Below are 23,478 nucleotides of genomic sequence, written 5' to 3' on the forward strand. Positions count from 1 at the left end.
ACTTTCTTTAAAAAAATAAAAAATATTGTCTTTGTTTTTGTATGACGGTATTCAACATGTCACTAGTAGACTACCTAGACATCGTAATGTTCACCTAAAAAAATAAATAGTACAGCATCTACTTTTTCCACTTTCTCCATGCACTCCCACTGTCCCCCTGCAGACTGACCGATGCAGACGCTCTCATCATCCAGTTCGGCAGAGGCGTTGCGGAAGTATCCCAGTCTGCAGTGTTGGCAGTTCTGGCCCCTGGTGTTGTGCTTGCAGCTGACGCATGTGACGATGTTCAGGTAGTCGATGTAGCTGCAGCGGTTGGAGTGGCCGTAGCACTCACAGTCTGAAAGAAAAAGAGACAGATTTAAGTTCCTCTCTTAGGGGAGGATCATTGTACATATTTACGTTCAACTCATGTGTTGAAAAATTGGGATGGGATGGTGTATTTTAAGCCATTGCATCCCCATAGGAGTCTTCATTGACAGTAGGAAATGATAAATGACTCGCAGCATCAGACGTGGTTGAAAGTTTTAGATGTCAGTGAACAAATGAATGGCTCTGTGTGTGTTTTATGACTCGCCTTTCTGACTCTATATTGGTTCAATAAAGACAGACCACTCCCTCTCCATTACTACACTCACAAGTTTGCTGAGTCTGCTTCACTGTGCTGCACTGATTACTGATGGGAATTCCACTATCCGGTGTGTGTGTTCTTGTTTGTGTATGTGGGTGCAGCACAGGCATGTTAATTGTGTCTGGGAATTTAATTGCATTACCAGATGAGTAGATTAGAAGTTACACAATCATAACCAAGGGAGTTATGAGTGAGTGATACAGTTTTCAGACTGCACCTGACACCGTGAAATAGGTCTAACCCTGCTTAACCTGACAGAAAACCTCTACTGCCTCTCCTTAATTTTCACCGTTGGTTCTTAATTTCCCCTTAAAGTCTCTTTCAGAAAGCGCTGCACAACCAGTGCTTAATTAAAATTTCTCTTTGTAATTCATGAATTATGTGAGTTTGATTGCAGGTAGGGGTGGGCAATCTGGTGATTTAGGATCATGATTGATCTTGAAGGGGTCCACAATCTACTTTTCAGATGAATTTAATGTTACTTCTGTTTCCAAAATTCACATAACCTCATAGATGTGGCCAACTAGATGGCTATGCTGATTGGACAAATTACTTCATGTGGCTTTTCCTTGAGTGACATATTGTAAACGATGCAATGTGAATTACAGCTAGCGGCATGGTAGATGAGGAGCTTGTGCCAAAAAAAACTCAACATCAGTGGTATGGGAATGGTTTGACTCTGCACTGTCAGATTTCCCAAGCCAAAGTTATCAGTAAACTTTGTCGAGCAACGGTGGGCTTTTCTGGAGGTAATACAACAAACCTGTTCAACCACCTTAAAAGAAAGCACCTGAAACAATATGCCAACAGTACTTCACTCAGGGCGGCACAGCCTCACTCGTCAGCATCTCACGAGACAAAAACAAAACAGTTATCATTGACCAAAGCATTTGAGCAGTCAAAAAAACACGACTGAAGCAGCAAGCGACGGACAGAGGTAACTGAGGCGGTCACAATCTATTCATTGAAGGATATGGTGTCATTCAAAGCTGTTGAAAACGTAGGATTTTAAAATGCTGGAGGAAACTTTAAATCTGCTGTATGAGTTGCCAAGCTGCAAATATCTTTCCAATACCACCATCCCCCATATGTATGCCGGATGCCAACAGAGGGTTGCTGCTCAAATTCAGCATGCATTTCTTTGGAACAACAAGCGACTTATGGTCCAATCGTACATCTGGGCCATACCTGAGTCTCACCATCCCTTTTATTGATGACTGGAAGCTGAAGAGTGCATGTCTTCAAACTAATTACTGCCCTGAGGGCCACACTGGGGAGCTAATTGCCCACAACCTAAGGGAAGCATTAGAGTCTTGGAGTCTAAGTGAAGAGCAAATGGCTTGCATGACCGCAGACAACAGCGCAAACATGGTGAAGGCATTAACCCTCAACAACTGGACTCGGCTGCAGTGCTTTAGGCGCAGACTGCATCTGGCAATAAGTGAGTAAAGCACAATAAGCACAATATCCTAATGTGAATAATAATAATCATCATAATCATAATAATATACATATATGATCAAGAACGCATTATTTATTCATTTGCTTTGTTAGATCACTCTTATTATTTATTAATTATAGCATTAAAGTGATTATTAAATTGTCAGCCTATAAAGAGACACCAGTTCTTTTTGTTTATTGCTCATGAGTCTCTAATATGACCATGATGAATTTGTTTTTGACTTGATGTACACATGTTTCTCCTTTTCATAGGAAAAAGTGCAAAGGACCCAGCACCCCTGAAGATGACTGAAAGGGTCCTGGAAAAGGAGGCAGCCATTCAACAGGTGCTGAAGGTGGACAGAAAAGCAAGACATCTTGTGCACACTTGGCAAGATATAGACGTTTTGGAATCTGTCAAGAAGGCCCTCAGTCCTCTCAGAGATTTCACAGATGCACTCTCTGGTGAGGACTATGTGAGTCTTACTTGAAGCCCCACTCCACCTCTTGCAAGTGAATATCTTGTATCTTGAGTGTGGATGCTGAGAACACTAACCTTATTAAGACGCTCAGGAAAGCATAACTGATTACCTAAGCGAAAAATATAAGGATCCAAGCACAGACGACCTGCTGGACATGGCATCCCTGGTTGACCCCAGGTTCAAGCTCCACTATGTGGATGGTGATGAGAGAGAGAGTTAAATCTAAAGCTGTGTCAGAGCTGGAGGCCCTCTTTTCTGTATCCACTGTGACTACAGCATCTCAGCAACACCATCTGCCGCACAAAGTGCTAAACCCGAGGGGCCCACAAAGAAGAAGAAGAAAAGTCTAGCTAGTCTCTTCAAGGCATCAAACGCCTCAACAACCACATGCACATCTTCCTCACCAACCTTGAAAGTGGTAATTGAGGGAGAACTGGCACCATACCTCTCTATACCTGAGACTGACAGTGAGGTGGATCCCTTGGAATGGTGGAAAGTGCACCAGGCAAACAAAAAAAACCCTGTATATAACAGTAACCAGTGCACCGTCGGAGAGGGTTTTCAGCACAGGTGGCATTATTGTCATGTGTTGTTTACATATTACTAATTTGCTGTTTTTTTTAAATTGAGTTGTGAGTACTTGAAAAGTGTTATTTTGTGATTATGTTATCTTTTGGCTTCTGTTTACAACTTCAAATTAAACTTATGTTTTAATCACCATTTTGAAACCTGTGCAGCACCTTTAATGCAATATTGTGTTTTGTAAATGGAGAAATTCTTAGGCTGTTTCAAATCTGGCTATAGCCTACAGGGCATTTCAAAATTGAGAAAAAGATTGCAATTTAGATCGTGATTGCGATTAAGTAGTCTGTGATATTTTTTTTTTGGCCAGATATCCCACCCCTAATTGCAGGTTTTACTCTACATGCTTGTACGAGTGATAAATTAAGACTTCTTCCAAATTTCACACCCTAAAACCAAAGCTAAAAAAAAAAAAAAGTGGAGAATGGCAAAAAAAAACCTTCGTGTAATTTCTCCACAGAGAGAGAAATGAAAGCCTGATATAATTTAGAGAGATCTGCATTGTGCAGAGGGGTGCAGTGAGAGGTGGAGGGGTATTGCTCTACATTCTCGCTGCGATTATCTTGGCTGAGGCTGGTACCTAATTAAGGTTTTATTAAGCTTTAGAAGTTGGCTGCAATAGTGTGCTGCAAGGCATCACTGTCCTCTAAAGAGGCGTTTACCAGGCATGTTTATGCAAATACACATTTAAATGCACGTTAAAAAGTCGGAGTTTAGCTGTTTAATCAGCCATCACATTATTATTTTATTATTGTTTGGTTGATGATGCCAGCTGAAATATTAATGAGCTGGTTTAAAGGAAGCCAGCAAGAGGAGCACCATAAAGTGCATCTCTCAGCACTGAGGGAGCCATGCAAGCAGTGGGGGGAAGAACTGCCTAATTAAATATAAATGGCCAATTACTCCACAGACTAGAGAGGCAATGGGACATTGTTTACCAAATTAACATTACGAGTCAAGATGCTGCTTTATTGGTATTTATCAGTTGTGGGTTGTTAACAGTGAAGGACAGTTATATTGAGAGAAAGAGAGAGATGCCTACATTATAGAATCAGTCTGAGGTTGAAAGAATAATGCTATATTTAGCTAACAAGCATCTTTTCTAAAAATCAATAAACAGGGATGTCATTGTAGGTAACTGTTTGATGGTTTGATATGAATTTTAAGTGTAGATACTTACCTTGATCATACACATAAAGCAAATACAACCAGGAGGGAGTCACAGATGCATGGAGGGAAAAATGAGCAAAATGAAAAACATAAAACATGCAATGAAGGAAATTTTTCCACAGGTTCTCTACTTAAAACACGAATTCCACACTTTAGTCAAATGACAGAAAGACTTTACAATCCACTGATCTAAACCAAGAATCCAGCGGAGTCAACCAAGCTTGAGTCTCCTGTCTGTATCTTCACACTACATGCTGCTTCGTGTTGATCTCTTACCTTTGAAATCATCGTATATGATTCCAAACAACTCTCTGGCCTGGGGCTCTCCTGAGATCAAGAGTTTCAGGAGCCCTTGAGGGATGAAGGAATCTTTGTTTAAGATTTGTGTTTCCACATCATCCACCGGTGCTACTGTCATCTACTGTACCTTCACCTGCAGCACTATATATAGGTCATATGGATTAGGTGGATGGGATTCCTACATGGTTCTACTCTAAAGAAAGGGTTGCTTTGTTCTATAAAGCTGAGAAAATCTTCACCTACTTCAGTGTTTCTTAACTGATTGAGACCCAAAAGGCAGCCAAAATATTTTATTTGTCTGTTTGCAAGGAAATACTGTTGTGATGCACCTGACGCAGAGTTTTCAAGTCAAATATGATTCGACATCTCAATATTTGACGGTTTGTAATATCTAGAGTGGACTGGCAAACTGGTATAGATTATTTTTAAGCATAACGTAGGTTTTCAGAATGATGAATGCATTCATCTTCCCCTCCCACTTGCACATGAATGCACCAACAACAGATTTTGTTCAAAACACTCACGCAAATGGGTTTTTAAAACTTAAAGTAAGAATTCTCTGGAAAATGATTGTCATGGTTTGTCTTGAAAATACATCAAGTGCATTTAGACATCTAACTTTGCAGTCTGTGGACAATGATGAAGGCTGTAGGAATAAAAATGTCTGAGAGCTCAAGCGATCCCAATCATCAACCTTAAGGAAGCAGCTCTGAGGAGCATGTTATATAAAAACTTCATGATACATTTTGGGTCCCAATCTTGAAACCAGTTATGAATCACTGCGCTATTACACTGTATGTTCAACTTCTACCTTTCTTTTTCTCTTTTTCCTTCTCGTCTCTGTCTTCATCCTCTTTTCCATGAGACTTGTGGGTTGCATAACTCCATCTTTCCCTCTCAGGTTTTTCAATGAAGTTGTGCACTACAAAGGGGCAACAGCTCACAAATCAATCTATATTGACAGATAATCTCAGGCTCTTTTACAAAACTAGATAGAACAACTGACAAAACAACATCTAATTATTTATAAGAAACCTTTTCTAACATAAATCCTATTCCCACATATTCTAACGTGACTGACTAATCTTAAGTATTTCAAACATCATTACAAACAGCATCATTTAATGCATTCTGTATGGGTATTTAGAAAGTTTAACATTAATTTACATGTATCATAAAGCACAATATTTTTGTACTATCTATAATTAGTTTATCAGACAACTGATGAGGGTATTTAAAACTTGTTATTACTATTAGGGATATCCATGACTATTTTACACACCTACGTTGTTATTAACGATACATCGCAGCAAACAGTGTTTCCCCTAGGTTCAGTGCTTAGTCCTGGTGGCGGCAGGGGTCGGGGTTAGGGGGGGCGGTCTTGAGAAGCTGCTGCAACCCATACACTGTAGCCTGTACTGTACATTTGCTGCCAGACCGACAACTTACTGCTAACCTTTTCCTCTGCTCTGCTCGCATTCAACGTCACTTTGCCACTCGCTCTCTCACTCAACCACTCACTTGCAACGTACACACATTATGCATTGCCCTCTTCCTTAGAAGGAGCTACGCTACCAAGAGTTTCCTAGGTAACACACAGAGGTTGACTCACGTTTCGGAACAGCACTGCACAGAGGCTCCCAAACGCTATTGATTTCTGAATGAATGTATATTTGTTGTTATTTTTTCTCATTAATTTTTTTTTTTTTTTTGCCTGGTGGAGGTTCTCGATCTCACTGTACAATTATAGGGGAAACACTGGCATACTAGGCTAACAGTCTGTCAGTTGTGTGACACAAACACCATAAACACAACTGTCACCTGCCCAGCATGGTGACATTGTTAAACTGGAAACACCGCAGCTACACCTTATTTTGATACAGTCTATGGGCTATGCACAGCACGGCACGGCTATGCTAATGATGCTAGCCATGCTAACTAGCTGCTAGCCGTGCACATTGGTAAAATTCATTCATTTCATGTCTGAAATTTGCCACCGATTGATCTAATGTGAATAACAATTACAATATTCCCTAATTACAATATTGACATTATCCTAAACACGGAAACAGCATTGAATGTATTTCAATGGCATCCCCAGTGTCAAATTAATGTTCCTTTTCTAGTCTACCCATCTTTTCCTTTTCTTCCTTGTATCTTTTCCATTATCTCAGATAAAAATATGATGTTGATGTATACCAAACTAAGATTTAGCCTTATAGCTTATGGTGACTGGCACACTATCATGTCACTGATCAAATGAATTTAGATACATTTTTTTGTTTCCATTTAGAAGCCCATTTTTCAGCCAAGTTTAACTCAAAGTTTATATACTGCTTAATTATTGCACTACAAGTAGTCTATATCGTCTATACAGCTATGGTAAATCTACAAGATCTAAAATAGATACCTTTCCTTTTTCTCACCGTGGTTAGATGAGGTTGTTATTCTGTGGCCATGACTCTCATGTACCTCAAAATGGTGGGAGACTGACACACCACAATCGTCATTGACATACCAAGCAAAAATATGAGGTCAATTTTACTAGAAGATTGCCACCAATACATCTAAAAGATATACCTTTCCTTTCCTCTCCGTGCCCATGTGAGGTTGGTGTTTTGTGACCATGAGTCTCATGTCCATGCCCATGTGAGGTTGGTGTTTTGTGACCATGAGTCTCATGTCCATGCCCATGTGAGGTTGGTGTTATGTGGCCATGAGTCTCATGTCCGTGCTCATGTGAGGTTGGTGTTCTGTGGCCGTGAGTCTCATGTGAGGTTGGTGTTTTGTGGCCGTGAGCCTCATGTCCATGCCCATGTGAGGTTGGTACTATGTGGCCGTGAGCCTCATGTCCATGGTCATGCGAGGTTGGTGTTTTGTGACCCTGACTCTCATGTCCATGCCCATGTGAGGTTGGTGCTATGTGGCCGTGAGCCTCATGTCCATGCCCATGTGAGGTTGGTGCTATGTGGCCATGAGCCTCATGTCCGTGCTCATGCGAGGTTGGTGTTTTGTGACCCTGACTCTCATGTCCATGCCCATGTGAGGTTGGTACTATGTGGCCGTGAGCCTCATGTCCATGGTCATGCGAGGTTGGTGTTTTGTGACCCTGACTCTCATGTCCATGTCCATGTGAGGTTGGTGCTATGTGGCCGTGAGCCTCATGTCCGTACTCATGTGAGGTTGGTGTTCTGTGGCCGTGAGCCTCATGTCCGTGCTCATGTGAGGTTGGTGTTTTGTGGCCGTGAGTCTCATGTCCGTGCTCATGTGAGGTTGGTGCTATGTGGCCGTGAGCCTCATGTCCGTGCTCATGCGAGGTTGGTGTTTTGTGGCCGTGAGTCTCATGTCCGTGCTCATGTGAGGTTGGTGTTTTGTGGCCGTGAGTCTCATGTCCGTGCTCATGTGAGGTTGGTGTTTTGTGGCCATGAGCCTCATGCCCATGCTCAGGCGAGGTCGATGTTATGTGGCCGTGAGTCTGATGTCCGTGCTCATGTGAGGTAGGTGTTTTGTAACCGTGAGTCTCATGTGAGGTTGGTGTTATGTGGCTGTGAGTCTGATGTCCGTGCTCATGTGAGGTTGGTGCTGTGTGGCCGTGAGCCTCATGTGAGGTTGGTGTTTTGTGGCCGTGAGTCTCATGTGAAGTTGGTGCTATGTGGCCGTGAGCCTCATGTGAGGTTGGTGTTGTGTGGCCGTGAGTCTCATGTGAGGTTGGTGCTATGTGGCCGTGAGCCTCATGTGAGGTTGGTGTTGTGTGGCCGTGAGCCTCATGTCCGTGCTCATGCGAGGTTGGTGTATTGTGGCCGTGAGCCTCATGTGATGTTGGTGTTTTGTGGCCGTGAGTCTCATGTCCGTGCTCATGCGAGGTTGGTGTTTTGTGGCCATGAGTCTCATGTCCGTGCTCATGCGAGGTTGATGTTATGTGGCCGTGAGTCTGATGTCCATGTTCATGTGAAGTTGGTGTTTTGTGGTCATGAGTCTCATGTGAGGTTGGTGCTTTGTGGCCGTGAGCCTCATGTCCATGCTCATTTGAGGTTGGTGTTCTGTGGTCATGAGCCTTGTGTCCTTGCTCATGTGAGGTTGGTGTTTTGTGGCCATGAGTCTCATGTCCGTGCTCAAGCGAGGTTGGTGTATTGTGGCCATGAGCCTCATGTGAGGTTGGTGCTATGTGGCCGTGAGTCTCATGTGAGGTTGGTGCTATGTGGCCATGAGTCTCATGTCCATGCTCATGTGAGCTTGTTGTTCTGTGGCCTTGAACCTCATGTGAGGTTGGTGTTTTGTGGCCGTGAGCCTCATGTCCATGCTCATGTGAGGTTGGTGCTATGTGGCCGTTAGTCTCATGTCCGTGCTCATGTGATGTTGGTGTTTTGTGGCTGTGAGTGTCATGTCCGTGCTCGTGAAAGGTTGGTGTTTTGTGGCCATGAGTCTCATGTCCATGGTCGTGCGAGGTTGGTATTATGTGGCCGTGAGTCTCATGTGAGGTTGGTGTTTTGTGGCCGTGAGTCTCATGTGAGGTTGGTGCTATGTGGCCATGAGTCTCATGTCCGTGGTTGTGCGATGCTGGTGTTATGTGGCCGTGAGTCTCATGTCCCTGGTCGTGTGAGGCTGGTGTTATGTGGCCATGAGTCTCATGTGAGGTTGGTGTTATGTGGCCGTGAGTCTCATGTCCGTGGTTGTGCGAGGCTGGTGTTATGTGGCCGTGAGTCTCATGTCCCTGGTCGTGTGAGGTTGGTGTTTTGTGGCCGTGAGTCTCATGTGAGGTTGGTGCTATGTGGCCATGAGTCTCATGTCCGTGGTTGTGCGAGGCTGGTGTTATGTGGCCGTGAGTCTCATGTCCCTGGTCGTGTGAGGCTGGTGTTATGTGGCCATGAGTCTCATGTGAGGTTGGTGTTTTGTGGCCGTGAGTCTCATGTGAGGTTGGTGCTATGTGGCCATGAGTCTCATGTCCGTGGTCGTGCGAGGTTGGTGTTATGTGGCCGTGAGTCTCATGTCCGTGGTCGTGCGAGGCTGGTGTTATGTGGCCGTGAGTCTCATGTCCCTGGTTGTGTGAGGTTGGTGTTATGTGGCCATGAGTCTCATGTCCGTGGTCATGCGAGGTTGGTGTTATGTGGCCATGAGTCTCATGTCCATGGTCATGCGAGGCTGGTGTTATGTGGCCGTGAGCCTCATGTCCCTGGTCGTGTGAGGTTGGTGTTATGTGGCCGTGAGCCTCATGTCCCTGGTCGTGTGAGGTTGGTGTTATGTGGCCGTGAGTCTCATGTCCCTGGTCGTGTGAGGCTGGTGTTATGTGGCCATGAGTCTCAAGTGAGGTTGGTGTATTGTGGCCGTGAGCCTCGTGCAAGGTCGGTGTTTTGTGGCCGTAAGCCTCATGTCCGTGCTCATACGAGGTTGATGTTTTGTGGCCATGAGCCTCGTGTCCGTGGTCATATGAGGTTGGTATTTTGTGGCCATGAGTCTCATGTCCGTGTCCCTCAGAATTGTGGGAGACTGACACACCAATAACATCATTAAGAAAACAATCTTAAACATCACAATTCGATATTCTTTTTCTCAGCAGTCTAAACAATAACGTCTTTGTGTTTTTCTTTTCTATTCTCAGAAATTGAAATATAATGCTGACGCTTATGTCAAATTAAGATTTTGCTATATAGCTTTAATTTACAGACATGCTATTATGCTGATGAACAAATAAATTTAGATACATTTATGGTGGTGTTGCTGTGAGTTGCCAAGTTTAGCTCATGAGGAAAGATTATCTACTGCATATTTACTGCACCACAGGTAAACTTACAGTATGTAAATGTACCACAAATTGCTGCCAACACTATATATAAAATGGATACCTTTCATTTCTTTATGTTCCTCCCTTTCCACCCCGTGCTCAGATGAAGTTGTTGTTCTGTGGCCATGAGTCTCATGTACATGTCCATGTCCCTCAGACTCGTGGGGGACTGTCACAACAGCCGTCATTAGCATAAAAAACAAACATTTGGATAGACTTTTAGTTTTTGGGGGCCCATTTTGAACTGCTAGTTGCCATGTTTAAATTGTAGTGAATCTACTGCATATTTCCTGTATTTCCACTATAGGTAAACTACAGTATATAAAACCACAATAACATTGCCACCATAAGAGAGATACCTTTCCTTTCAGCTTTTATTTCCTGTCCGTGCTCAAATGAAGTTGGTGTTTTGTGGCCGTGAGTCTCATGCAAATGTCCATGTTCCTCAGACTTGTGGGGGACTGTCACAACAACCGTCATAAACATAAATAGCAAAAATTTAGATACGTTTCTGCTGTTTCAAGTTTTTAGTTTTCAGGGGCCCATTTTTCACTGCTAGCTGCCATGTTTAAATTGTTATGAATCTACTTCATATTTCCACCACTGCAGATAAACCACAGTATATAAAACTACCATAAAAGAGATACCTTTCCTTTCATGCTCCTCCTCCCCCCTCTCTTCCCCATGCTCAGATAATGTTGTTCGGTGGCCATGAGTTACATGTCCGTGCTCAGATGAGATTGGTGTTTTGTGGCCATGAGTCTCAAGTACATGTCCATGTCCCTCAGACTTGTGGGAGACTGACACATCACAATTATCATTAACATAAGTTAAAATGTAGGTACATTTTTGCTATTTAAACTTTTGAAGGGACTATTTTTTGCTGTGAATTGGCAAGCTTTGCTAGTGATCTGTGGCGTATTGGCACAACAAGTTGACTACAATATATACATTTTTATATACTGGTAGTAGATACCTGCCACCGTACATATATAAGAAGTACCTGAGTTTTCTTTTTCCTCCTCCCTGTTGTTTCTGTGCTCAGATAAAGTTGTTGTTTTGTGGTCATGAGTCTCATGTACATGTCCTTCAGACTTGTGGGAGACTGACACAGCGCAATCGCCAGTGAAATAACAAGAAATAACATCTTGATGAAAAATTGATGTCTTTTTTCTCAGGAATTTAAATATTGAATAAACAACATGTCCATTTGTTTTTCTTTCACTGCATCCCTTCTTTCCCTTTCCTTAGGCCTTTAGTTTCATCTGAGATTAAAAAAGAGGTTCATTTTACTCTGAGAGCTGCCAAGTTTAACTTGTAAAAGTTATCTACTGCATATTTACCGTGCCACAAGTAAACTACAATATATAAATCCACAGAACATTGCTACTGCTTCATATAAAACAGATATTTTTCTTTTCAGCCTTCATTGCATTCTCCTTCACCTTGTGCTGAGATGAGGTGGTTGTTTTGTGGCCATGAGTCTCATATAGGCTACATGTACGTGTTCCTCATACTTGTGTGGGACTGACACATCACAATCGTTCTTGACATAACAAGCAAAAACACCTTACGAGGAAAATTGTATACGCTCTTTCCTTAGCAACCTAAACAACAAATAGCGTAGCCCTCTTTCACTTAATTTCTTGTCCTTTAGCTTCAGTGATGGTCTTAGATAAAAATATGACACTACCGTTGGTGCCAAAATTACGATTAAACTCCATAGCTTAAGTTGACTGACGGGCTATCATGTCACTGAAGAGATACATTTAGATACGTGTCTGCTATTTTCATTTTCCCAGTTTTCACTGTGAGCATCCAGATTTAACTTGCAATAAAAGTTTGCATATACTGCATATTTCCTGCACAACAAATAAACTACAGCATGTAAGCATACAAAGATATTGCCACCATTACATGTAAAAGAGATACCTTTCCTTTCCTCCTCGTGGTGAGATGAGGTTGGTGTTTTGTGGCCATGACTCTCATGTCCATGTCCCTCAGAAATGTGGGAGACTGAAACACCACAATTGTCATTTAAATAACAAGCAAAACATTAGCCACATTTCTGCTTTTTCCTACTTTTTAGGGGCATGATTGACCTCATGGTGAAAGTTTATCCACCACTACAGGTTAACTACAGCTGCAGTACATATAAAACAGTTACCTTTCATCTCAGCTTTTCTTTCTTTTTCCTCCTGTGTGTGGCCATGAGTCTCATGTATGTGTTCCTCAGACTTGTGAGAGACTGACACACACAATTATTATTAATAATAACAAGCAAAAATGTAGGGAAATGGCTGCTGTTTCCAGATTTCAAGTTGCCAAGCTTGTGAGGAAAGATTATCTACTGCATATTTCCTACAGCACAAGCAAACTATATTATATAAATCTATAGCCTCTTTCAAGCATAGTTCCTGCTAAATTACTGGGATAATCTTTCAAGCACTGCTAGTGATTTTCACTATTTGCACATGCAGCTACATTCAGGAGCATTTCCGTCATGAGTTTCACACTTGCCATGGCAGTGCCCGAATAGATGGGGCGAGGGACAGTCCAGCAGATCGCGGTCACGCAATACTTATGGATGCCAACCACCATAAAACTCAAAAGAAGAAGAAGAAGATGGAGCAAGGCCCGATGTAAGTGTACGCAGCGGATGACGTCTCTAGACGTTTCCAGTTATTGTTGAAAAAGGAGCTTGTATTGCTAGTTAGTTGTCAGATTACGTCATCAGTGGAGTCTTGTGATTGGTTCGCTCGGTCAACGTGAAAGCATGTTTCGTCAGACGGATGTAACCCTTTGCGTGCTTGACCCTGCAATGTTACTGCTTCCGTTCACAACACAACCGTACCGGAAATGTTACTAGATCTTGAGGTGAAATTGGCGGTACAGATTCCCCTGAATATCGATCCCTGCTCCCATGCACACATGACCCCATGCAGGAAATGTTCCTGCATGTTTCAGGGATAGACTGCATGTGTGAACGGGGCTTATGAGAGCATTGCCTCTATTACATATTAAGAGATACCTTTACTTTCCTCCTCCCTTTCCTCTCCGTACTCAAATGAGGTTGTTTTGTAGCCATGAGGCTCATGTACGTATACGTGCTCTTCAGACTTGTGGGAGACTGAAATAACAAGCAAGAATTTCAATACGTCTGCTGTTTGCAGTTTTTTAGAGGACAATGTTTTGCTGTATGTTGCCAAGTTTAACTTTGGTCTACTACACCTCTGCACAAGTAAACTACAGTATATACTGTACATTTACATCTACTGAAACAGATTTTTATCTCTCCACCACTACACATAAAAGAGATACCTGTCTCTTAAGTGTTTCTTTCTTTTTTGTCCTCCTCCTCCTTTCTTCCTGTGCTCATGTGGGGTTGTTGTTTTATGACCGTTATTTCGTCTGTGTTCCTCAGACACAGCAAAAATCTTAATTAACATAAGGAGCAGAAATGTAGATAAATGTCTGCTTTTCCAGTCTTTAGTTTTCAAGGGGCCATTTTTCGCTTGAAGTTAAACTTGCTGTGAAAGTTTAGCTACTGCATATCGCCAGCACTACAGTTAGCTCCAGTACATGCAAAAGAGATACCTTTCATTTCAGCTTTTCTTTCCTCCCTGTGCTCAGATGACGTTTTGTGGCCATGAGTCTCATGTACGTGTTTCTCAGTATGGTGGGAGACTGACACACCACAATCGCCATTGACATAACAAGCAAAAACATCTGATGACGTACGTTTTATATGCTCTTTTCTCAACAACCTAAACCATAAATTAACAGTCTAAACCGCCAGTTTTTCCTTTCTTGGCCCCAGTTTCAGTAATTGTCTCAGATAAAAATAAGATGCTACTGTTTGTGCCAAAATTATGATTTAGCTCGACAGCTTATGTTGACGACAGACTATGATGTCACTGAAGAGATGAAGTTTGATACATTTCTGCTGTTTTAATTTGTTAGGTTTCACTGTGAGCTGTCAAGTTTAACTCCACCAACTTCATTACTGCAAGTAAACTACAGTATCTATAAGAACATTACCACTGTTATATTTAAAAGAGATACCTGGCTTTTCAGTTAGTCTTTCTTTTTCTTTATCCTCCTCCTCCTCCCCCGTTTTCTCTCCATGCTCAGATGAGTTTGTTTTGTGTGTGATTTATGAGAGACTGACACACGACAATTATGATCAACATAACAAGAGAAGACATCTTGTGGAGTTTTATACTTTCCACAGCAACCTAAACATTAAGAACTTTATAATTAGGTTGATACTGCAGCACGTAAAGATTACTGATATCATCTGCCTTCTTTCCCTTCCCGTCTTCCTCCGAGACCTTGTTTTCCTTTCCTCTTCTCTCTCTGTCAGATAGTGGATTGCCCCATCAGGGACCTTCGCCCTGGGCTTGGGAAAAAGCTGTGAGAGTCAAGGGAGGCTTGAGAAACTCCTTCATCACTACACTTTCACCCTGGGTGTGAAGAGAAAGAAGAAATGACATGCACTTCCTTTTATCTGAATGTCATAAAATCTGACTGCTACTTGTGCTTGTTTCTTTGTTCCCTCCCATAATAGAGAAAGAGGATTATCTCTGCTCTTATTTTTTTACTGTATTTACGCAGAATATGAATATTCATAGGATGCTATATACTGTATTGTATTACATTAATATCTCCTCATGGGTGTGCTTCTTTATGTTGAGATTTACTGTCTCTACACTCACACATAGCCTCTCGATTCAATATATCTTCTAGAGACAAAGCGAGCACACACATCCCACTTTAACTGCATTTTTAATTGTCTCTTGCTCAACTTTTTCCCTTTCTTTCCCTTTTTCTTTGTATGTTCCACTTTCCCAGAGGGCTTTATGCCATTCCCAGGATCCTTTGCATCAAGTTTTTAGGGCTACAGTGAGCACAAGTGAAAGAAGAGAGATGTGAAACTAGTTCAGTTTGTGTATCAAGCCTCCTCTTCCCGTCTACCTTTTTTCTTTTTTTTTTTCCATTTGCTGCAACACAGCCATAATTCAATAAATCAAAACACCACAATCCTCTTCACAGACATGATTACGACTAAAAAATACGGAAAACCAATCAGAGGAAGCGACCACACCGTGCACGTCATTGAGGGACTAATGATTACTAGACCTCTAGAGAATACGGTGCTGCATGCCTCCATCTGTGTTTCCCCTTGAGGTGTTTTTGCACAGGCGATGTACATCTCCAGTTGTTCTTCATCAGAGAGGGGCATCCTGCAAGCATCCTGCTCCCCTGCAGAGCGTCCCCCTTCAGGCTATCTCCCGCCCACTCGCTCCCCTTCCTCCCTCCCCCCACCCCCCCTCCCCGGGGCTCCAGTGAGACAGGACGCCAGCAGCTGTTCTCACAGCACCCTGGACCATTTCACACAACTGGCATCATGCCATCATTACATCTCATCAAAGTAACCCATGCCTACCTCTACTCATGTCCGACTCTGGCCCCACTAGACCCGCTCCCTCACACATCTGTCACACACACATGTGCGTACACATGCTGGCTGAAAAAAACTCTCTTGCGGGAAAAGCAGGATTCTAGATCACGGTTGTTTCAAAGGCTGATGTAGCACAGCAGTGAGCATACATGCATTTAATCTCAGTAACCCATGCTGCCTTGGGGGTAGGAGTGATTCGAACCATTCTTGGCATTAATCTCAATCAGCTCAGCCCAAAGTGTCTGACATCAGACGCTGGCAGCCAGAGCATTCGGGGTTCCCGCTTGCTCTACGCTGACTGAAAGAAGGGTGTGAGTGAGAGTCTGTTGGGCTTTGTAAAACACCATGACAGTGATGGAGCTCCTCATCTGCTCTCTCATTGGCAGGCTGACACTGATCCAAAACCATCAGAAAATGACCTCAAAGAACATGTGATTTTTTTTTTTTTTATCTATATCATGACACTTCACGACTCCCCTACCCCTCCAACGACATAGTATTTTGTAATCTGCTGCAGTAAGTCGATGTTAATGTCGGGTTGTTTTTGGGCTTAGGTCTGATTCAGTCTCTTTCCTGTTATCTCTTCATATCTTCTGATCCTCCACAATCCTCTCAATGTCTCTGAACGATGCAAAAACAATGTCAACTCACTCACTCATTCATTCACTCACTCACTCACATTAACTAGATTTCAGTGTCACTATCTAAATTGAATAAGCCTCTCTGACATGCGATACGATGCTGAGCAGCATAAAATTATGATGGCTTGTGTATAAGAGCACGTTAGTGACTTCAACCTCCTGAAAATTGTCCATTTCAGAAGGGTTCTACACCATAAAAACCATCACGCTGGCTGGAAATGAAAATGATCTCCTGTTGCTAAATTAGGTTATTCTATTTTCTAGGGGGGGGCTTGACTCTACTCTATATCTGTCATCTAGAGCTACGGGTGTGGCTTACCTCCTCCCTCACTATGCTTTGAATGATGATGAACTTGATGGAAGACGGACTCCTCTGTGATTGGAGGGGGGTGATGATGATGATGATCAACAACCAAATGATGTGCAGACTCCTTTTGGACTGGGTGAGACTGATGTGAGTGTTCGGGGATTGATTTTGAAGGTGTGAGCTCCTCCGGCTCCTCTGGTGTCAAGGAAAGTCTGTGCTCCTCTGATGGAGAGGAGGATATGGAAGAAGGGAGAATCTCTGTTGTGTCTGGAAGTGTGTCAGATTCTCCCGTGGGTACCGACAAAGGGCTGGTGGGTAACATATTGTCTGTTAGCGAGTCTGAGCTCTGTGTAACTCTGGTTTCTGCCGGTGGAGCTCTGGTGTCTGTTGCATCAGTAGCATGAGGACAGAGAGTGTAAATGCAATGAGGAACGAGCAGGCTAAGACATTAGCATAAGAGATGCTGCCTCAGATTGTTTATCCAGAGAAAGCCTAGTTTTTCCTTTTTTTTCTTCAAATGTCCACATATACGCGCATAAGCACGAACATTCCTACACACACAAAAGTGAGAACACACAATGAAAGTGTGATTTCACACTGCTGAGACAGGCTAAACTCAAAAGCTGTTCCACAACCCTTTCAGTGCTGGAAAATGGTGGTTTTTTTCCCCCCTGCAAAACACAGTGACTGTTAAAGGTGTGACTATTGTTAATATGGTTGTATAATGAAATCACACAGTTTTTGTCAGTGTATTACTCTGTTTTACACATGCGACGCTGTGTATGGATGTGCGCATATGTGTTTCCACACATTTATCTTTGTCATTTCTAAATCTGAGATATGAAATGAACACAAGAATTATGGAAATCCTTCCTCACCTCTCACCTTTAACAACAGTGAATCAATTACTGATCCATAAATATAGCACTGTATAGTTGTACAACACACTGATGTGAACACTACATGATGTGAATACACAAAACCGCTGGTATTATTCCCCGTTTAAACTGTTCTGAGGTAGCTACTGGCTAATCATCCCACTAATGTGAATCTAAAATGGTTTGGTAGTCACATTTCCATTCAGCGGTTAGTTAATGAGAGCAAATAACAAAATTGTAATGCTAGACATTCAGCCTTTTGGCTGCAGTATTGTTCTTTGTGAGGTTTTTCATTTGCTGCACATTACAATGTGTTGTGTAATTAATACAACATTAGGAAACGTGTATGTTCTACAGACACTTTTTAGCATTTTAATTCAAGAAATTAAGCAGAATTACTCATTTACATTTTCTCGTCAGTGAGTAGTCGACTGCAAAGAGTGACTATCCATCTCATTTTTTTTTAAAAATCACTGATGCACAATTGTTACCAAAAACACATGAACAAGGCCAAGTAAAAGTACATCAAAGCTGCCTCGTAAAACACCACAGACAGCAGTCAACGGTTTCCTGGCAAAAAAAAAGTGAGTCATAAAACCTGTTCACATCCAAAAGACTACAGTGTGAATTTAGGTTCAAACAATAATCTTCCCTTGAGGACAGTGGGTTGTCTACCTGCATAGTAAAGTTTTTTTTTTAATTGTTAAACTAGATAGCCGGAAAGCAGAGAAGGAGAAAGCAGAATCTGACAGGCTTTAATCTCAGGCTAGCAGGGGATTCGGGGTCCATGGGGTGTGTAAGCTCTACATCATCAATAAAAGCAGGATTTTACATCATTTTTAACCAACTCATTGCTATGCACTAGTCGTGTAGCTCTCTATTCTAGTATATTCACACTGCGATCACAACTAAATTAAATTTGTCTCAACCTATCTGGTTTGCATGTGCCTACCTTCACTTCCATGAGAATGGTGAGGGTTTATAAAGTTGGATTGCGAGTGTCCGACTCCAGAAACAGAGTCGATGAAGGCAGTGGACTCTATATGTGTAAAAGTAAAAGGTTTAAAAAAAGAAAGTTAAATTTTAAAGCCATACAACAGCGCCATCACTCATTCACAGAGTGCATCAACAATCTAAGCTGATTCATTACATAATCCTCTGACATGTGCCTATCTGTCTGTACAGATGGACTAACTGTCCCATGACACACACACTCTCAGTCTCACTCACACACACACACACACATAGAGAGACACACACATACATACTTAAGCTAGCATACCGTGTAGGTTCATGTGCTTTCCCCCACTTGGACACATTTTTAGGTGCCTTCCACACCAATGCATTTGCATATAATGAGATCATTTGTCACTTGTATTAATATGGCCTGAGAAATGATAACAATAATGTTTAATGTCACCTGTCAGTCTTAGCATTCTCATCGTTTATTACCAGAGTGCTAGACGTTGATTGAGCCCCACGCTAATGAAGACATTGTGATTCAGGACCAGTTAACATTTGCCAGAACACCTAATGGCGGCGTACTGAGTGACAGCTTGGATGTTATTAATATGTCACATGATTTTCCAGACATGATTCAATCTCTCTCAGTCTAAGGCTTAGTTCAGTTTTTATAAAAAAAAAAAATCCAACAGTTTCAGTAGACAGGAGCGAAATTAGGGTGGTGTACAGATAGGATTGTGGTCGGTCGACTGGTTGCTTTAGTGTAGCACATCCTCAGTGCGTGTGCGATTGTGTACACTCATCTGTCTGTGTGTGTGTTTAAGTATGTGACTGTGTGTGTGTGTGTGTGTGTCTGCTTGTACTGTACGCAGATTCTTCAGCAGCCCTGCCGGGACACCCTGGGATCTGATTTTTGGATGAAAAGATGAAATAAGGTCATGTTGGGTCATGGTGGCTGGATAGGTAGATGTCTGACTAGGTTTTAGGATTTGGTTTCTCTGACCTCCCCTCTCCTCCCCACCCCCCCACCCCCCTCTTTCCTCTCACCAAACGCCCATCTGTCCAGCTGACCAATGGGCTGCGAGCTCCGTGGATCAGACTCTCCTGCCAATAGGTCGCTAATCCTCATCTGAGCATGCTCAGTGACTTAACTGGGGCAGCGGAGACATGACAAAGGGTGCAACTACTATGACATACTGTCCAACCCATAAGTCTGCTGTAACGTTTATAAAGCTACATCTGCTACTTCAAAGACTCATCTTTGCTTAAAATCCCACAACGAAAGATGGAATTTGCATTTTTCCAATTCCTGAAAAAGATAATAGCACTGAAAATATGATTTATATAAGCAACTTTTATGTGGATAAAAATTTAAATAAAATCCCAGGCTGCATATTTAGCTTCACAGTAACACTAATGTGTGCACATGCTGCTATTTCTAATATTGTAACATAACATACGTGCTACGTAGGCCTCTTTAAATGCAGTCGAGTCAGAGACCATAACTGAAATTACAGGTTATATTATTCAAGATAAGTAATGTAATGTGATCTAGTTATTAATGTCACAGGACCTTTAGCCACATGATGCAATAAAACTGTGTGTAAGTGTGTATTAGTGTGTGTGTGTGTGTGTGTTTGTGCATGTACAAACAGCAGCGGCAGCCGCTGTGTGAGAATGGAACCTAAGACCTCAGATCCCCGGGCGGAAAAAGAGAGGATGAAGATGATTTATGGGTTTCACTGAACAGCACCATACGCTCGCCATAAATCTACACATACACACACACGTGCGCGCATACACACACACACACACACACACACAGATAACAAGGGTTTGCTCACATCAGGGTCAGGTTCAAGCCAAATACACTCCTCTAAACCGGAGATAAAGTAAGTCAGGCATACGACTCTACAATAGTGTAATCTTCTTTTCTGGTGTCCCAGAAGTGCAACTGAATAGAAGTGCAATCGTAATTTAAGACAAACGGCAGCTTATATCTGAATAAAACTTTTAAATACGGATGTAGAATATAATTAAAATGATTACATTATGATTTTAAATGTAAGCAAAAAGTGCGTATGTGATGTTCTGAGATGTTTGAGTCCTTCATCGCGTGCTTTGAAAGCCTCACAAAGCTTCTGTTTATACAACGATAAAGCTTCTGTCAGCCTCTTCTAACTCACAACTAATCAGTGAATTCATTGAGTTCTCTACTGATGTCAGCCAAACAACAAAAGTGCTGAGCTGTTCAACACACGCTCTTAATGGATTTCCTTAAGACAAAAAAAAAAAAAAGACGTCCGACGACCTCACAGCGGTGCCGAAATCCCGGCTCCTCCCACGTCTTAAGTGCTTTTCTGGTGGAACATGAGAGGTCCGCTGCCTACCAAGATGGCAGGTTTAAATTTAGCATGAGCATTAACCGGGGTTTGAGGACTACTTTACTGTACATTCAAGTGGCTGACAGGATCTATTCGCATCCGCCCTGGGTTGCTGAAAATCAGTCAGTCAGAACAAATAAAGTCTGAACGTCCATATAGTTTGACAGCCGCACTCTCAAGACGGGACAACCCACGTCTGACATTAACGTCAGAGATCTATACGGCCGAGGAAAAACAGACAATGTTCATTTTAGGAACCTCCAGTAAGTTACAGGATGATTATGTAAGATGTAGAAACACACAGCTAGTCAGCATCTATGAGGACAACCGCAGGCACGCAAGCACACACATCCACTTTATCACAGCTAAGTCTACGCTACACTGCTACTGTGTCATCTCATCAGCTACAGCAAGTTATAGAAGAAGTTTTCAGATCTTCTTCCCAAGTAAGACTGTACAAATATTAAAAGTAACACTGTACAAATACTCCAGTACAAGTAAAAGTCATGCATTCAAAACTTCAGTAAAAGTATTATCGCCAAATTGTACTTAACTATCAAAAGTGAAAGTACTCATTATGCAGAATTTCATAGTGTTTTAATGTTATATGATTATATTATCGGATTATTATCACCTGTATGCATAATTTACTGTGAACTGGTCAAGGTGGAGCCCGTTTAAAATCTTTATGATCGTATCACATTTTTTTCTTTCTAAGTAACTCTTAATTAGTCCTGAAAGTCTTCGTTTTCTTGAATAATAAGTGTCAGTTTCCTATCGAGTGTCATCCTGTTTCCTATTGAATAAAAAAACAAGTTTAAGAAATTCTCAAGATATAACATGTGAGAATCTTGAGGGAAGACAGAATGAGGGAAAATGACACCCTACTCTAGATAATTCATGAAACCAGTTGAAATCATGTCACTGCAATGGCAGGCTGTTTCACTTTTAACTAAATTTTTTAGAAAAGTCTCAAGGAAATAAGACTTTGAGGACTAAATAGAATAAAATTACTCGGTGATATGGAGATATCTGCAGCGTGTGCAGAATGTAAAACCTTAATATCCAAAATAGGAGATGTCAAATAAATGTAGTGGAGTATAAAAGTACAATATTACCCTCTGAAATGTACAGTACTTCTTCTTGCTATGGCTAATCTACTCGTCCGCACCTTCCCGAGGGGCTCCAAAGGTCTCGTGGGCCTCTGAGACGGTTGTGTCACCTTCAGGTTCACCCTGCGTTCCACCTCCAGCTTCAGCTTCACCTTCAGTCTCACCCTCTCTTTCATCCTCATCTTCACCTTCAGTTTCACCCTCGACTTCATCGTCTGTTTCGGGCGCAGTAAATGTGTTAGACGAGGCTGACGTTGTGGCTTTTCAACAGAACAGGTACAAGTGTTCATTAACAAATAGAAACTGAATCTGTGGGAGAACTGAACCACTAATCTCATCATCAGCCCATTAGCAAGCGTTGCTCTTTTCTTTGATAAAACATACCCATTATTTTTCCAAATAACCACACAATTGTATCTAATTATGAGAGGAGACCTTTAAAAAAAAAAAAACACACAGCAGACTTCTGCAGTGCAGTCCAATTGCTCAGTCTATCCATGCAACAGCCTTTTACTGTTGGGCCATGTGGAGAAAAGCCCAGTGCTGTCAGGGTTGATGTTGCCACTTTGCCGATCGTTTCTGTCTAACAGCTCGGAGGCTGAGAGCCTCTCCACAGAGAGAATCCCTAATCAAATTCCCTTTTATTCCTGCCTCCCCGAGCTCTTCACCCGGAATCACACTGCATTACAACACACTAACATATGCCCACATCCTTCTCTCCCATTTCTCTCTCTTTCTGTCTCCTTTCTCTCTTCTCTCAGAGATCCCTTTGCTGCTCCATCCACCACCTATTCTCAGTCCTCTCTCATCCCTCCCTTTCTTCAATCCACCAGCACCGTCTTTAGTCTAAATAAGAACAGGAGAACTGTGGAAGAATTCCTCCTGTGCAGGTTAGTGTGATGTGCTGTGATGAAAGGACATGGCGACAGAGAGGCCTATTAATAATGAAGCACACAGGGCCCGAGCTGCAGCGCCGAGAGAGGAGACGCAGGGAAAAAGAGAAATGACTGACTAGAGAGCCAGCTGAACATCACAGGAGAGAGGGGGAGTTTAGGAGACATACAGAAGGCAAGGTGTGGGGTTAAAAACTTAAATTTGGAAAAAACAATGCAATAAAAAGGGGGAGAGACAAGACAGGAAGAGAGAAAGAGATAGAGATAGAGAGAGGAATACCATCTCTTCTGCTTTGTTTTGCATTATTACTTACTAGAACCGGAGGGGGAACCAGCAATTGTACCTGAAAGAGAATAAGAGAAGGAAGAGGAGATGAGAACTTGTTTATTTATGCATTCAATTTGCCTAAAGACTCGACTCTGCCTCATTCATCAGACTCAGGTGGGAGAGAGAG

At 42.2% G+C, this 23,478-nt stretch overlaps 1 protein-coding gene and 1 long non-coding RNA gene across 4 annotated transcripts in view; one reads left to right on the top strand and one right to left on the bottom strand.

Moving 5' to 3' along the window:
• The window catches only part of LOC137170613 (uncharacterized), a 56,848-nt gene that overhangs the window by 13,467 nt on the left and 19,903 nt on the right, over positions 1-23,478 (top strand). The gene's annotated exons all lie outside the window — the stretch shown is intronic.
• The window catches only part of ntng2b (netrin g2b), a 66,575-nt gene that overhangs the window by 5,131 nt on the left and 37,966 nt on the right, over positions 1-23,478 (bottom strand). For both annotated transcript variants that reach the window (XM_067574114.1, XM_067574112.1), the window contains 2 exons: positions 23,338-23,367; positions 170-337 (listed from right to left, as the gene is read on the bottom strand). In XM_067574114.1, coding sequence (XP_067430215.1) covers positions 170-337; positions 23,338-23,367 — 198 coding nt within the window. The remainder of the gene's footprint in view (positions 1-169; positions 338-23,337; positions 23,368-23,478) is intronic.

Source organism: Thunnus thynnus, chromosome 19 (assembly GCF_963924715.1).
Source record: "Thunnus thynnus chromosome 19, fThuThy2.1, whole genome shotgun sequence".
NCBI lineage: Eukaryota > Metazoa > Chordata > Actinopteri > Scombriformes > Scombridae > Thunnus > Thunnus thynnus.